At 42.7% G+C, this 15,937-nt stretch overlaps 1 protein-coding gene across 6 annotated transcripts in view; it reads right to left on the reverse strand.

Moving 5' to 3' along the window:
- The window catches only part of PTPRZ1 (protein tyrosine phosphatase receptor type Z1), a 143,253-nt gene extending 129,224 nt beyond the window's left edge, over positions 1-14,029 (reverse strand). For all 6 annotated transcript variants that reach the window (XM_075743185.1, XM_075743177.1, XM_075743167.1 and 3 more), the window contains exon 1: positions 13,741-14,029. In XM_075743185.1, coding sequence (XP_075599300.1) covers positions 13,741-13,798 — 58 coding nt within the window. In that variant the 5' untranslated portion in view covers positions 13,799-14,029. The remainder of the gene's footprint in view (positions 1-13,740) is intronic.
- Positions 14,030-15,937: the final 1,908 nt, after the last annotated feature.

The raw sequence follows: 15,937 nt of genomic DNA on the forward strand, positions 1-15,937 counted from the left end.
AATAATAAATGATAGCAATTTCCTGATTATACAGCATCTCCACATGACAGTTTAACCTCAGATCCCATTTTTCATTACATATCCAACACATGTAAAAGCCCAGTTAGAGGCTTAATAGGTCCATGGAATGAAATATGTATAATGTGTAATTTAAATGGCTATATTTCCCATCATTAGTTATATTTCTCAAATGTTTGTAAAATTTCTTACTGGCATTGCACCAGTAAGCATAATACATTTGCACTTAATCCCCCAGTGGAAAGCTTACAGACAAGTAGTGAGATAGACTTTTTTTCCCTCATTTTACTTGGATGTAACTTTATTTTGTAAATGAAATTTCAAAAACCAGTTTAGTCCTCAAACACTCACACTTGAGACAGTAGGAATGTCCAAAAGAGAGCTAGATTTTTTTCTAGTAAGTTATTATGATATTAAACCTTTATAATAATATTTGTTCCTTCAAGGAGCGACTTGAAGAGTGTTTTTTACATATTCAAACATCTACTAGGGACAATTCATTAAGCAATTAATCAAAGTAACTAAAATGTTTCTGAAGATGCCTTCAAAAGGCATACAATATTTCCATGTGACAGGACAACACTAGCTTAAAAATATCCATACATCCTTAAAAGCAGTCTTTCTATAATGCCTTTTTTATTTTCTTAAAATGTTCTTATTTTCTTTCTTCTACCCACGAATAACTGGACGTTATTTGAGGAAGCGTAAAAAGTTTACAAGCAAAGACTTCACCACTTTACACCAAAGAACCTCTTAAATTTTAAGCATCTCATGAAAAATTGAATAAATTAGAGAAATGGTTTGGTGGATGTCATTGCTGAACCCACAACCAGCACTAGTCAAGCAAAGAAGGCAGCTTCACATATTTTGCTTTCAGAAAACACCATGGCAAAATCAAGCTTCTAGACTGCAGTTAGTTTCTTTACAAAATATTCCTGCCCTTGAACAGAAAACAATAGGCTTTAAGACACATTTTAATCATCTTTTAAAAATCTTATCCTTTTTTTTTTTTTAAATCTTACTAAAGCATCTATGTTGGACCATAAGATGGGATAAGTCAGAATATTTTCATTAGGTTCATTTCTAGCACTGTATCAGAATGTAGCCTTGTAATTGCACAGAAATAATAATAAAAAAAAAAGTGCAGAGGGCATGAAAGTAAAATTCTTCAATTAAGTCTTATCTTCAGACCATAAGTACATGCAACTGTAAACTTCCTAGGACTAGCACAGTCATTTATGCAATACAGGAATACTGAAATGGCTTCAAATTGAGTTTTGGAAGGAGCAACAGCAAATCTTCCTCTGGCCCTCTGCCACACCAGTGTATTTAGCAGTTTGCCGCTGTTCTGTCACTGTCTCTCTCCAGTTAAGTCATGCATTTATTTCCTGCTCTGGAGTGATCAAATCTTTTCCATCTAAGACAGAACATTATAGTTGCCAATTTCAAAGGTTTTTAGGAAGTTGCTTCGTAGATTTAAAATCATTAGCAACAGCCTTAGTACTCATCTAGTGAGTTATATCTTCTAAGCATTACAGAAGTGTTAATTAATTATAGGTTTGACTAAGCCTTTAAGGTTTTGGCTGTTTCGGGAGCAGTGTAATATGCTCCACCTCAGCTGAAAGCCTTGGAGATACGGGGCTTTAGGGAGGCTTAGTGACTCACCAGGGAAATGAATCTGTTGTCTCTATGCCATCTAAAGCAGCTGATTTGCTACAAAAAGGAGCACATGCTGTATTTTCTTCCAGGACACTGCAGCTGTTGCTCACCCGGTTGCCATACCTGCCTGCGGCAGAAAATCTCCTGCTATTCAAACAGGGCTGGTGCAAATGCGTATGTTTCCTGCACAGACTAACGACACAGCTACAGAGTTTTCTTTTCTGGGAAAGATACAGTACACTTTTGTGTCTAACCGGTTCAGATCCCGCAACATAAGAAATAGGAACTGGACCAAGACTGAAAGATGCACAGACTTCATGGATCCAGGGTAAGCAGGTGGCTATTTAGAGATGCCCAGAAGACCTAGATAAGCATCAGACCGACCCATCCAGGAGATACAGTAGCATTCTTCAGCAGGTTTCAGAACTACAGGAGACAACAGGAATCCTGGTGTTTTTTACATTGGATAGCAGCTAGATAAAAGACAGAAATAATCAAACTGACAGGGACTGAATCCCCATGTCTCACTCCTTTCACTGAGAGACATAACCCAGCACGGTCCAACTGCTGACCCAAGGCTTGAATCCAGCCTGCAGAACACATTTTCTGGCCTGTCTCCTATCCCCCGTCGCAGACAGAGTGGCCCTTCCAGCAGTACAGGCTGCCTCTGCAGCCAAATGCCTTCGTCCACATTTGCATCCATTCCAGCTCAGGGATGTAGTATTGCAGTCACAGGCAGACAGTGATGTCGAGGGACGTGGCAGGGGGAGATGGAGGGGAGCCACAGCAGAAGTAGGAGACCAGGGATCTGCTGCTTGCACATGGCAGCAGCTGCTGCTTCTGAGGCAGGGTAAGGGGGCACAGTGAAGAAAGGAGGGCAAAAATCTAGTCTGGCACGTGGAAATGTGCTGGACCACCTGATCTCACCCATTAGACTGGATAGTTAGGTTTTCGCTTTCAAACTTTTCTACCGTTCCCATTTTCAGCCTTGGTATAAGATCAGCACTGCTGCCCATCCTCAACTGCTGTGCTCTGTCATCCTGTGGGTAATACTGCTCTCCACAGCTGTGGTTCAAACCCCCTTACACGGGAAAGGTTTAGGATGGCCACCTCCTGTTTCTTTGGCAAATGTTGTACTATTAGGAAATTATGAGAAGTCTCCAGTACCAGCATCTTATGGCTGTTTTGGGAGTAGTAAGATCAACAATTCTGAATTCAAAGTTATTTTCTGTTGGGTCTAGCCACCTAAACAAAATGTTTCAGCATAGTTATTCCCAATATGTGGCCCTAAGAGGCACTTCCCAGTTTGTTACTTTTTTATACTTTCTTATCTACACTGATCTTTATGCTTGCGTGTCCCAGCACCGGACATGCTGGCTGCTGTCCATCCCAATCTCAGTGCCTGTAACTCTCGCGCTCTGTACATGACAAGCAGGATGGCTAACCCAGCATTTTGAGTTCCGCTGCAAGGTGACTAAACCTCTTCTTTTATTTAACTGTAAAGCTACTCTGAGTGGGTCACATTTCCTCTTGCTTCCAAGTGAACAGCAGATTTCAGGGGATCAGGGTTTCATATGTTTACAAAAATTCTTGCACATCCATGGAATTCTTTAACTAATGAACAAAAACCCCTCAATAATTATAATTTTTCCATGAAAATCTGGATTACAGTTTTATTCAAATGCACTGTTTACAATTGTGATAGACTGTGTAGATCATATTAGGGAAAGCTGATTAATTCATATTACTTTATTCACCAAAAATGAGACTACATTATCTGGTTGCTCCACATACATTTTCTTCTGTTTCACTCAACTGCCTGTAATCTGAAACTCTCCATTATGCATCACTGCCTTATTAGCTTCACCTGATTTAGCTGAACCTGCCTTCTCCCATTCAGCAGGGCAATAAGAGTATTTTTAATCTGCCCTAAATTGCACTTGCAATTTGTTTTAATAGGATGAATCTCTTTTCCTACTGTAAACACTTAAATAGTTGCAAAAGCTAATCAGATCATTGAAGATGTGCACATATTCCTAATGAACAGTATACATCCGTTCCTGTTGTCATCTTTCCCTCCATGAGTAAAGCCACTACTCAGACAAATCTTTAGCAGATTTTGTGTCCCAGTCTTACCACCTCGCACAAAAAGGTTGGAATTTCCCATACAGACAGTGAAGACTACAGCTACATAGAAACACATTTTCTCTGCTGATTCACGCGTTACAAATCCCACAGTGGATAGCACAAACCAGAAAAGAATGAAAAATACTCAGATTAAAGGATAGCTTCCCATAATCTTTTTGTATTGATGCATTTTTCACTAGTGGATTAAAAGAATAATTTCTAGTCTAAGTATTCCTGAATGAATTCTGTTGAATGTAATACTGACTTGACCTCTGCTCAAATATATATACATTAAATACAGAAATCTGTTTTCTCTCTCTCATCAAGAGATACCAAAAACTAAACCTTTGACCAAACGATTAGACAACTGTGTGGAAAATAAAACTCAAAGACAAAAAAATAAGGAATTTAATTTTTTTATACACTGTTTGGTTAGTTCTAATACATATTATATTAATTGATGTGTTTGGGGTTTTTTACCATACAGACAAAGCAGTAAACAAAATATGAATTCTTTTTTCTTCATCCCAAATCAAGAAGGGGAGAAAGTTAGTGATAATGCAAAATATGGGAAGAAACAGTGAAGAGGAATTGCATCAGATAGGTAAGAAATACACACTAAAGGGGGGGCAGAAACCCATCAAGGAGGACCCATACAAAGTTGCAGGAGTAGTTTTACATTAGTAGACTAACATGTAACTGCCTGTGTCTTTTGAGAAATGTGCATGGGGTGAGGAGAGAGTTCAGGGCGCTCTCAGGGAGGCCAAACCATTTATATGAGAATGTGAGAGGGGAACATGGAGAGGATTAATGAGAAATGGGCAGATAAACCTGAGAAAACTCTCAGAATTCAGCCAATGTAAAATTTGACACTGAAATATAATGAACTGAAATTTCCTATGGTCATAACATGTGAGAAAGTGAGAGCACTGCCAATGCTCAAAGATCTTCTAATGCTAGTATTTTAACTAAACCCTTAGCTCCTGAAGTCATACAACCACATGAGATTTCAAATACTTTAAAGGAGGTTTCTTACCTTGTGCTTGTACGAGTAATCTTATTTAAAATCATGAATTGTCAACAGCTTCAAAATACAATAATTAAACCCCAAATGTACATTTTTAAGTCTTCTGACTTTATATTAGACTTTATTTCTTTCCCTAGATAGATTTGTGATGTTTTACAACTCAGTGCAGTTTGAAATGCTGAGTGGTACTGGAAACGCTAAGTGACCACTCAGTCCCCAGTACCTCCGCATACGAATGTGTCAGTCCATCGTGCACAATGACTGGTTTACGTAGTTTCAGCGGTGGGCAGCTGACTGGCACAGCCACGTGCACAGTGCTCAGTTTTCTTAGTACAGCTGAAACCGTACCACGGTACTCACTGATGGGGACTCCAAGATAATTGATGGGGTTCTCTCCTATTGCAGGAGCCACAGGATCTTGCAAAAACATGGTACTCTATTCTTAAAAAAAAAAATAAAAAATAGATTGGCATTTTGCTCCTACTATTACCATTGGAAAGATTTCCCAAATCCCATTGCTGTAACGGTTAGGAACCTTCTTCTAATTTTCAGCTTAAATTTGCACATTGCCAGTTTATATCCATTTGGTTTTGTGCCAGCACTATCCTACAACTTAAACAGCTCTTCTGGATCTTTTCTCCTTGTTGGTCATCCAGGATTTATTCACGCACAGTTCCACCAATATGAGCCAGAAGTAACTCTACTGTGATCTGTAGTGATACACGGGGGTTTTAGCACAAATCTCAGGTGTGTTAATAAAAAAACCCAAAAAAAACCCCCACACAAAACAAAAACCCAAAGAGAACCTGGTTCCTTGGGATTTTTCTGCAACATTGCAAGACACGTGAATTGCAAAGCTATTGTCCAAAAATCAAAGATTACAAAGAAAGAGGTAGGCACAGACTACACAGGACTCACCCCAAACTCTGTGCAGATGATGGGTGGATGGGCTGTGTGGTGAGTGAGTTTACCATCGAACATGAAATGTCCCACGCACCTAACAGCAGTGCTCTCAGGAGCTGGCAGAAGGCTCTTTAGCCTCTCAGAAAGTCCCAGCCTGCCAAATGTATTAATTACCATACTTACACACACCTATCAAAATAAGAGTTACAAAAGGAAATGATAGAAACAACTGACATATGCTTGGAACAAAATTATTTTTCCAAATGCTAGAAATGGATGAAACGCATTTGGTCAGTTTGGGGATGGAGCTAGAAGACAAACTGCCTGGAGTAATATTAGGTCACTTTTATAAAGCCAGCTGTTACTCTGATCATTAGCTATTTAGTATAAGCAAGCAGATGTTTTTCTTTTTGGGAACTTCTGCTGAAATCAGAGAGTTCGGCATATAAAGCAATTGAAGAATCAAGTCTTTTTTTAAACACTGATTTTAAAGGCTTTATTTTTCCCTTAAAATACTTGCTTTAGATTTCAAAAAGCTTTCAGTTTCTTCAATATAAGCTGCCCCTGCAGAACATTACAAATTTTTCTTTTGCAAGGCTGTGACAGCTTTGAAAAATAACGTTATATTTGGAAAAGTGTATTTTGAAGAATTATGACACAAACTAGTCTAAATCTCAATGAAGTCACTAAATCCTTCCATATACTGTAGGGAAAAAAATTATTTGGCCTGGATAACTTATTAAAAGAAAAAAAAAACCCCACAAAAAACCCCAAACCCTGTCCCAATTAAAGAACATGTCATGATTTCCAAGGAAATTTTAAATGAGTCAGGAATTCTTTGTCAAGTTCTGTTAGGGCATTTACAGAAACATATGTCTTCATTCACTAAGATATATTTGATTTCATTTATTTTTATACAACATCCTTTATTTACAGCATTTCAAAGACCAATTTTGTAACACAATTTCAATACAGTAAAAGTACTCTAGATGTCTCTTATTTCACCCTTTGTGATGTTATTGTTTAATCAATTCTTCACTGATTTTACTGTTATCTCAGCAAACAGATAAATAAGGCAGTGAAGATGGATACCTCTTCAAATTCTACCCACTTCATATTCCAGCCTTCAGGTAATCCAGTATTTAGCAGAAATCTTTTGGCAATGAGGATGACAATTCAGAGCCAAAGTACTAACAGATACACTGCTCCTGAAAACTCTTAATGAAATCTCTCACTAGTCAGGAGAGCAGTCCTAATATCTTCATACAGAAATGTAAATTGCTGAATACCATCTGCGCAGTACAATCTTTAATATTTCAGCATCACACAGAATATATTTCCAGGTAACTACAGTCTCTAAGTTTAGCGAAACATAAAGGGTTGAAGGAAAAAAAGGTTACCTTGTGTGTCTAACTGGATGCTATAAAGATCTAGAGAAGGAAACACTGCCAAGCCGCATCTAGCCTGGTTTTTAGCTGCTGAGTCTGAAGATGTGGTGTAAATGATGTATTCCAGGGCCTTGACTTAGACAAAAACCCAGATGCAAGATGGTATTTAGCTGACTCACCCATTAGGCACCAGCAACAGACTCCAGAGCCTTGACGTTCAGGCTCCCGCACTGTCTTTAGGTGAGCTAGGCAGCTGAGCACAGCAACAAGCAACAGCTTGCCCAAACGGTATTCAGCTGCCCAGGACGGCTGATGTAAAATGCTGAGTTGGTGGAAACACATCTGAGCTCTGCCCAAGTTTGGGAAGTTGGTCCTTCAGAAGTGCAGCCTAAGTCACAACCACTGCCTCCTCTCTGGTTGTGCTCTCAAAAGAGCAGGTTCTGCTTACTTCTTTGAAAGTTCCAGATACTTAATCTCAGAAGGGAATTCTAGGCTGCACTTCTGACTCACCCATTAGGCACTAGCAGCAGGCTCCAGAGCCTTAAAGTTCAGGCTCCTACACTGTCTTTAGGTGAGCTAGGCAGCTGAGTGCAGCATGAGTTCATAGTGCTCTACAAAACAAACTCTTAAACTGTCTTTGGTCTTGATAGGGAGTCCTAGCTTATTTTGTCATTCCTGAAAACAGATTACTGTGATATTCCCTATTGCTATTTTCTTACTTTTTTTTTTTTTAACAAGTCTGCTGTGCCCTTTGAGATAAGGTGAACAGAAATGTACACGATATCTAAGAAGTACGTTAGCTATGATTTTATGCAGTGGCATAATTGATGTTATTTGTTCTTATCCCTATTCCTTCCCTGCAATTCCTAGCCTTTGACCTTTAACAAAACCAAAACAAACAACAACAAAAAAAAAAGCCAAAATGATTCATCTTGCTTCATAAGCAAGAAGTAGAAGAGTCCTCTCACTTGACAAAACCTAAAGTTTGGAGACAGGAGATGTAGGTTCAAATGCTTTTAGCTCAGAAGAGGCCTTCCCTCTAGACCGCCTTGGTAAAACGCTTCAGTCACCAGGCCACAACACGGGAAGGTGGCACAGCCATCGCCTTGTCCTTTGTCTTAAACAGAAGTAGCAGCAGCAGTCAGATCACGACACCCGATCCCGTCTGTTTAGGGAAGCCTTACTGCCTTAGGATCAGGCAAGTCATCTGAAAGAACATTTGGGTTTGGATCCCAATTAAAATTAAGAGGGAAAGAGGCACTGAGATGTACATAATAAGGTCAGGTAAGGCACGTGCAGAAGAGGAATTGTACCTGCCTGAAAGCTTCCCTGGCAGCCCTGAAAGGTACTAGCTGAGTCAGGGACTCTTTTAATTAAAATTTGGGGTTGAGGCACCTAAGTTTGACCAGCATCCTACTTTCAGTGCTGAGCTTTCCTTATCAGATGTAGGGTAGTATTTTTGTCCACGGGACTTTTACCACAGTAATGATTTCTAAAATTAGTTTCTTAAACAATAGCTCCTGGAGTCTTCATTTAGTAATGAAAAATACTGATTTCTAAGGTAAAATATAGCTACTTCTGGTGGATCAAAGAAACCCTAAGTCAAGTATGGGCAAAAAGTAGAAGGCAATAGGAGCTTTTGAGAGGCATGCCTCATCTAGAATAATCCGTGACGCTTTTACACAGTGCCTGTTTTTCTTCAAAAGTCTATTTCACCTCAAACAGATAGTGCCACAGTATCAGCCAGTGATGCAAAATAAGTAAAATAAACCCTCACCTCATTTCTAAAATCTCCAGTTATTTCCACCTGAGCCTCAAGACTGAATTGACTGACATCAGTAATTTGTATTCAACAAGCAACCTGCACCGTACCTTCCTACAAAAGTACTCTGCTGCCAACAGCTCCTCAACAACATGCTGGAGCCAAGTTTCATTTGCAGTCCCAGCCTCTTTGAAAAATTTGTTATCTTTCATTTAGTGGATTTTGTTTATTTAATACTGTAAGTCCTTTTCTTCCTGTTGATTTATCTTTCTAATGCAGAAGCCTTGACATGTATTCAAAAAGGTAACTTTTGTCTTTATGGGAAAAGAAGCTTATTGAATAGCCAAAGGATGTCTCATACAGGAAAGCCACATAAATGGTGCACGAAGCTGTGAGAATCGAGCTATTAAATGGGAGCAAGGGGCTCCGGAACTGCCACAGACTTCCAGGCCCTACGGGGAATACTGAGAAGCACGGCACGTTTGAAGAGGAATTGAAATTGTCAGCGAAAGAACAGAATCTGTTCACCCTTAAATTCCTAATTAGAGAACTCATAGTGGGAAGTGACCACTTAAATGATGAGCACAGAAAATGAAGGAAATCGCCTTCCTTAAGAAATGGGCAAGTGCCTACATTCATAAATTAACATACTGATTTACAATCCAGATTATAATTATAACAGTTTCAAATTACCACCTTATTTTTACATATATTATTTAGTTTCTCTCCAGGAATTCAGATAGAAGAGTATATTTAGAGACAAAGTAATGCTTAAATATAACTTAGAAAACTCTCCTTATACATTGTATTGATTCAACATTGGAAACTACAGCTTTAACTGTTTTAGATATGTCCTACAGAGTAGTGTGCTGAATAAATATTAGCTTACACTGACATTAACTTTTAAAATGTCATTCATTTCTGCACAACTTTTCATACCAGCCAGTATTTGAACATAAAATAAATCCATACTGTATATTTAGATTTTGGTATACATCAATCTCTATGGTACAAAAATGCATAACATATAGATGGTTATAATATAGATGGTTAAAATAGATGGTTGAAGCTAAACATGCGGACGTAAGAATGAACAGAAAGTGTGGCTGGATTTAGAAAGCTGAGCCAATGCTGTCCTTCAGATTCTCATTATTATTAGTTGGGGCCATCCAGTAAAGAGCACAGAGAAGTTGCTTTTCTTGTTGGTAGTGAGATGTATGTTGTCTGCTAGCTTGGCAATACAGTCCTGACGTCAGTTGTATACCAAGAATTAGAATACTTAGAGAAATGTTACTACTTTTGTGTGAATAAAGTCATGGTACTGGGATGCCAGAAACAAACTAAAACTGAGAGAGATATCTTTTCTAGATAGTGAAAAATTAGTGAGACACAACTAATTAAACAATTCATAGTTTAGTTAGCTGCACTTTGAAAGGCAAAACCCTGGTTGAGGTCAGATAGTGATAATACTAAGGTGTAGATGAGCTAATTTTGGAGACACTTCTTACATTATTTGGGGAAATTACCCATATATTTTGCTAGTGAGAGCAGGGAATACTTTTAAGTCTCATCTAAATATTCACACCTCTTTGATTCAAATCTAGCCACAATTATAATGTAATTTGTTAGAACATGTTCCTTTTTCTATTAACATTTTCTTGCCTACATGGATTCATAAAAAGTCTACTTATTGAAAAGATTCCAGATATTTTTTCCATAAGCACAATCAGACAAAAACTACAATGGGGCACACCCCATTGACTTTCAGGAGGTTATATGGAACACATCAGTAAGCCAGGGCAGAATTTCAAAGAATGTCTTCAGCCTGAGATATATGCAAGCTGAAGATTACAGATTCATATATTTCTCATTTAAAATAAAAATGTAAAATGCAAATGAGTTGTCCACAGAGGAGTTTTTTCCTTTAATTTTAGTAAGAACGTCATAGGAAATCTCTAACTACACAGTAGTGTCCACAAATAATCACACAGGACTTCTCATGTGTCCTTACTTGTGACTGAACAGCATCTCGGTCCCCAAGTAGTTCCATTGAACTTCACTGAATGGCACTCACTGAGAATATTCCGATAATACCCTGCTCCATAAATTACATCAGTACTTGGCTTCAGTAGCACTGAGAAGGAAGGTGCTATTCGTATCTCGGCAGGGGTATTAGAATCAAGCCCCTAAGCATTTCTTCAATAAGAGAGAGAACAAACTGTCGCTGTCTTGTCATTCCCAAAAGAACTTTTTGCCTCTGTCTGCTCTAACAGGTTTTTCTTCAGTGAGGTTGATTTGACCGCCTTGTCTTTTCTGAACACATATGAGACTGAGATTTTCGCGCTGAATCTCCCAGAGGCAACAGCAAAACTCCCAAACAGATTCATTAGCAAGGACCTCCTGTAGAGCTCTGTAGTGATCACCTTGAGAACTCAACATTTTTTGAAACTACAGGGAAATGAGGCTGGGACCTACATGTTGCCTAGCCTCGAACTAGTAAGCATAGACTCCAGAATGCAAAAGGAGACTGCCCAGCTCTTCAGCAACATCCTATTCACAGAGTCCTGGGTCTGGTTTCTTCCGTACCAGAAATATCTAATGGTAAGAGCCAGCCAGTCCTCCTCTCTCACCAAGCCCTAAGAACCATACATTTGTAGTATACAATTATTTATTTTTTTATGAAAAAAAAAAAGAAAAAAGAAATAATGTCAAAATCCTAACAAAATATTTACTCCTATGAACTAATACTATCAAATGAGAGCATATTTATTTATGGAGAGATACTCAAAGAGGAACATATTCAAATGAAATCTGATTAAATCAGTCTAATAACTTGTACAGGGTATTCATTTTTGGGAACGATCATGTCATTGAACACACTGAGCAGTCTAGCTCATGAGCCTTCAGAATGAACCACCATTGAGACCAAATCATCCATCACATCTAGAAAGGGTATCCCCTTCAGGGCGGGTTTGAAAACAATAGTCTATCAGTCTAGAGGGGAAAAAAAAGTAGCCACACTTATATCTCCTGTGTGAGTAAAAGACCTTGTTTTCCCAGATTTTTTAAATTCACAAATATAACATACACATGCAGACCATGTATTTGACTATTACATTATACAAAACTACCTTATTTCTAAAAAGACACAAGATGAAATTACTAAAAAAAAAAAAAAAATAGGTTTCATTAGAAAAGTTATGTTTATGTCTTGCATTGCTTGCAATGTGGTAGGATCATCTGAACATGGAAGTCAGTCTCCAAAATTGAATTGTGTTGTATTACATTATGATCGTATCATGGTATAATCGATCCGTACTCACACATTTTCATATACGTCCACACACATATACAAGCACCTGCTAAGTTTGTCCTTTAAGTAGTCTTGGGAGTACATCTGATTTTAGGAAACAGGTTGGCAACATAAGAAAGATGTTATGAAAACTTACCAAAAGTTTTATGACATTCTTTGTCAAATTAGTATAACGGAATTATATTAGAATAAGTACCCTGTTTTTAGAAATAGGTTAGTTTAAAAGTGACATTAAAATGTTATTAATGAACTTATAAAGACAAATTAAAGGCCAGTTACATTCATCACATTTATAGCTGAATTGTTATATACTTTCAGAAAGGAGGTAAAAATATTTTTCACATGACAACATTTTAAAAAGTTTCATCCAACTAGCAGAACTTGGTATGAAATTGCTTTCACTCCGAGTAACCTAACACCGATCTTTGTTTATAGAGCTTCATGGTTTCAGAAGCAGCACCACCTATTGGGTGCAAAATGTAGGTTAGTGCCTACTTTATGACGAGAGACCTATTGTAAAACTGGTTTTGTACATAATGGGCTGAAGCTCCTAAGTTCCTCATGCTTAACTGTAAGCAAACAGCTAGTATTTTCTAGTGATCTATTTGATAGAAGCTTATAAATTCAAAACGATCATTCAATACAATACAAAACCCACCACTTCAGCTCCAAATATTTGTCTGACAAAGTATTTAAAACAGCACTTCTAACAGCATCGACTGACTCATACGCTGGTTATAATAATAATAATACCGAGTAACAGAGCACTGCATGATTTTTAGGATGCACTCCAGTTGCACAGATCTGAATGAGTTGAAAGTTAATTTGGTTATGTAAGTAGCCCTACGAAAATCTATATTTGAATCCATATTCTGGATGCAGTGTCCCACATGAATGAACGACTTGTGTGTTGCTTTTCGCGGCAGCAGTTTTACCCGGCTTTAGGGCCATCGCTGACGTCGCCCGTTCTTGGAGAACGAGTCTTTTTTTGGACTGAAATTTTGCACCCATCCCCGGTTTCCTTCGAAACAATTCATGCGAGAGGCTAAAGTGAAATTTCCTATCCCACGTCCACAGAGGAGCTCGACCGGTGTCAATGCTGCTCGGCAGGGATCTTCCCTCTCCCTCCTGTCACAGGCGCACACCCACTCCCCGCGGGTGCGGGCGGCCCGGCGGGGCCAGACCCCCGGGGAGGGCTCGGCGGGGAGCGGTTCCGCCGGGCGCTGGGCCCCACGCGAGACGCCGCTGTGGGAGCAGAGGCAGCGTGGGCTGGCGAGCCCCCCCTCCGGAGCAACCCGCCTTTGCCGAGGGTGGCGTGGGGTACCGCGCATCCGCGGAGCCCGGCAGCAGGAGACTGAGGTAAAAAGGGGTAGGAGAAACGTTTCCACCCGTGGTGTTGACAGCATGTTTCCACGGTGTGGAACAGCCGGTGACTGCACCTGCAGCTCTAAGCAAAACGGATCAAAGGGAGAAAACCCCAACGGAGCCCGGGGAGAAAAGTTGGTCTGAAACCCAAAGATGAATTCATGAAAATATCACTCACCCACTCTGAGGATACAGACGAGCTGGATGCAGGCAACCAAGCGCCCTAGAATGAGCATGTCCAAATCGTCCTTTGCCTCCTCCCGTCTGCCTGCCTGCCTGTCCGACTGCCTCTCAGCCTCCTGCCTGCCTGCCTGCCTGCTTGCCTGCCTGCCTCCGCGGGCAGCTGCACCTCTCCCCAGTGGGGAGCCGGCTCCGCGCCGCGGCCGCGCCCGGCGGCCGCCCCCACGCCGCGGGCGGGCGGGATCAGCGGCGCTGGGTGCTGGCGGGGCCGCGGCTCAGCGCATCGCGGGGGTTCGCCGGGGGCCGCCCTCCGCGCCGCGCACTCCGCCGAGCGGCCGCGCTGCCCGAGGCGCGAGTGGCTGCGGGGGAGCGCGCGGGTGTGTGCGGGTGTGCCGGGGTGGGTGCGGGTGTGCGCGCGGGAGTGTGCGTGTGTGTGCCCGGGTGTGCGCGCGTGTGTGCTTGATGTGTGTGTCTGTGTGTGTGTGCGCGCGGGGGGGCGGAGACCGCGCGCTGCTGGGCGGGCGCGCACGTGTGCGCGCGTGTGTCTGCGTGCGTGTGTGTATGCGTGTGCGGGCGGGGGGTGTAATGCGCGAGCGAGTGCGGTGGCGCGCGCCCGCCCGCGGGCAGGAGGGGGCAGGACCCCCCCACCCCACGCCGGCAGGAGGGAGGGGGCCGGGGGCCCGGAGGGGTTCACGTCGCCTCGGCCAAAGCGTGGCCCCGGGGCCGAGGAGGGCCCCGCCGCATGCCCCGGGACACCGCCATCCCCCCACGGGCGTGCGAAGGAAAAGTTTATTTCGGCGTGGAGGCGGCGAGGGGCGTGTGGGGTTGCTGGGGTCTCGGAGGGCAGCGAGGTGAGGCGCCGGTCCCCCAGGGACGCGGAGCCTGGCGGCCCTTCGGGGATGCCGCAGAGCGCGTTGGCGGGGGAGCCCCCTTAAAACCCAACCGGCTCGGGGCCGGCTCCCCGCCGCGGCTTAGGGCCCCGATTTTGGAAGCGCTTAGTGCTGAGGGAAACCGTGAGGATAATCGCGGGGAGTTCGGCGGGGCTGGTAAGCGGAACCGGCCTGTACGGAGGTGCCGTTTGCAGGCTGCTCCCGAGCCGGGAAGCAGAGAGGGTACGTGTTCCCTGGGAACTGGAGGGGGGAGCGGGGGAAGGGGGCTGGAGCAGCAGAATATCATTATCCGCCTTAGAAGTGGGTCAGGGCGCAGGCACTGGCACCGTTTCTTCGGGAAGACAAAGCAAGACCGAAAAAAAAAAACCAAACCCCATGATAAAAACCCGCCAAACCCTAAACCAGCCAAACAAGAAGTGAAAAACCAAGGGGAACACGCACCAGGTCCCGCGTGGTGAGGAAGTGCGGGGGGGGGCGGCAGTGCCCCCCGGACCGGGCCGGGGAGACCCGCGCGGCAGAGCGGCACGCGTGGGCCCGGCGGGGAGCCCCGGCCCGGCCAGGACACCCCGCCCTGCGTGGCACCCCGATCCGGGGGGAGCGGGCACCCTGCCTGCCGGCCGAGCCTGCCCTCCGCACGGCCTGCCCGCGCTGAGCTGAGTCCTCTCGGCATCCTGGTGTCGAAAGGTAGTGGGGGGCTAGAAACACCCCTGGCAAACACTCGGGGCTTTGGGAGCGTAAGGTGAGACACACGATCCTCCGCTTCATCCCAGGTCCACCAAGTGCAGCCCAGGAACCCTGTGAATGCTTTCTGTGTTTGCGATACTGTTCCCATCCGAGTGTAACCGTCTACTCTACGCGGATGTGATGCGACTTTTAATGGCGGGCAACTTAAGTGTAAAAACACTTGGTGCTTTATAGGTACCCTTCCTCTCTACCCGGCCTCTTAGTCCTCAGGCATCGGAGCCACTTCTGCCAGCTTGTCCTTCAAGGAAAACAAATAAAATCCTGCGTCGTTTTTTCATTTCGATGTCTGCCTGCTGCTCTGCCTGGCTGTTTGGGATGTTATGAGCTATCTTGACATGAAACAAATTGGAAATTTCTGAGTGAACGAAAGTTACAGAAGAAATTACCGAGATGCTCAAGCCGTTGATTGTATTTGGAAAGCAGACTGCAGACGTGTCTTCTCATGCAAGGTCAGCATCTTTCAGGGTACTACGGAGTTTACATACAATAGAGGTTGGTTCATTAGGAGAAGGATTAACTTTGAATGACAGTTCTTGTTAAATGGACTTCTGGTATCACGGG

This window comes from Balearica regulorum, chromosome 1 (assembly GCF_011004875.1).
Source record: "Balearica regulorum gibbericeps isolate bBalReg1 chromosome 1, bBalReg1.pri, whole genome shotgun sequence".
NCBI lineage: Eukaryota > Metazoa > Chordata > Aves > Gruiformes > Gruidae > Balearica > Balearica regulorum.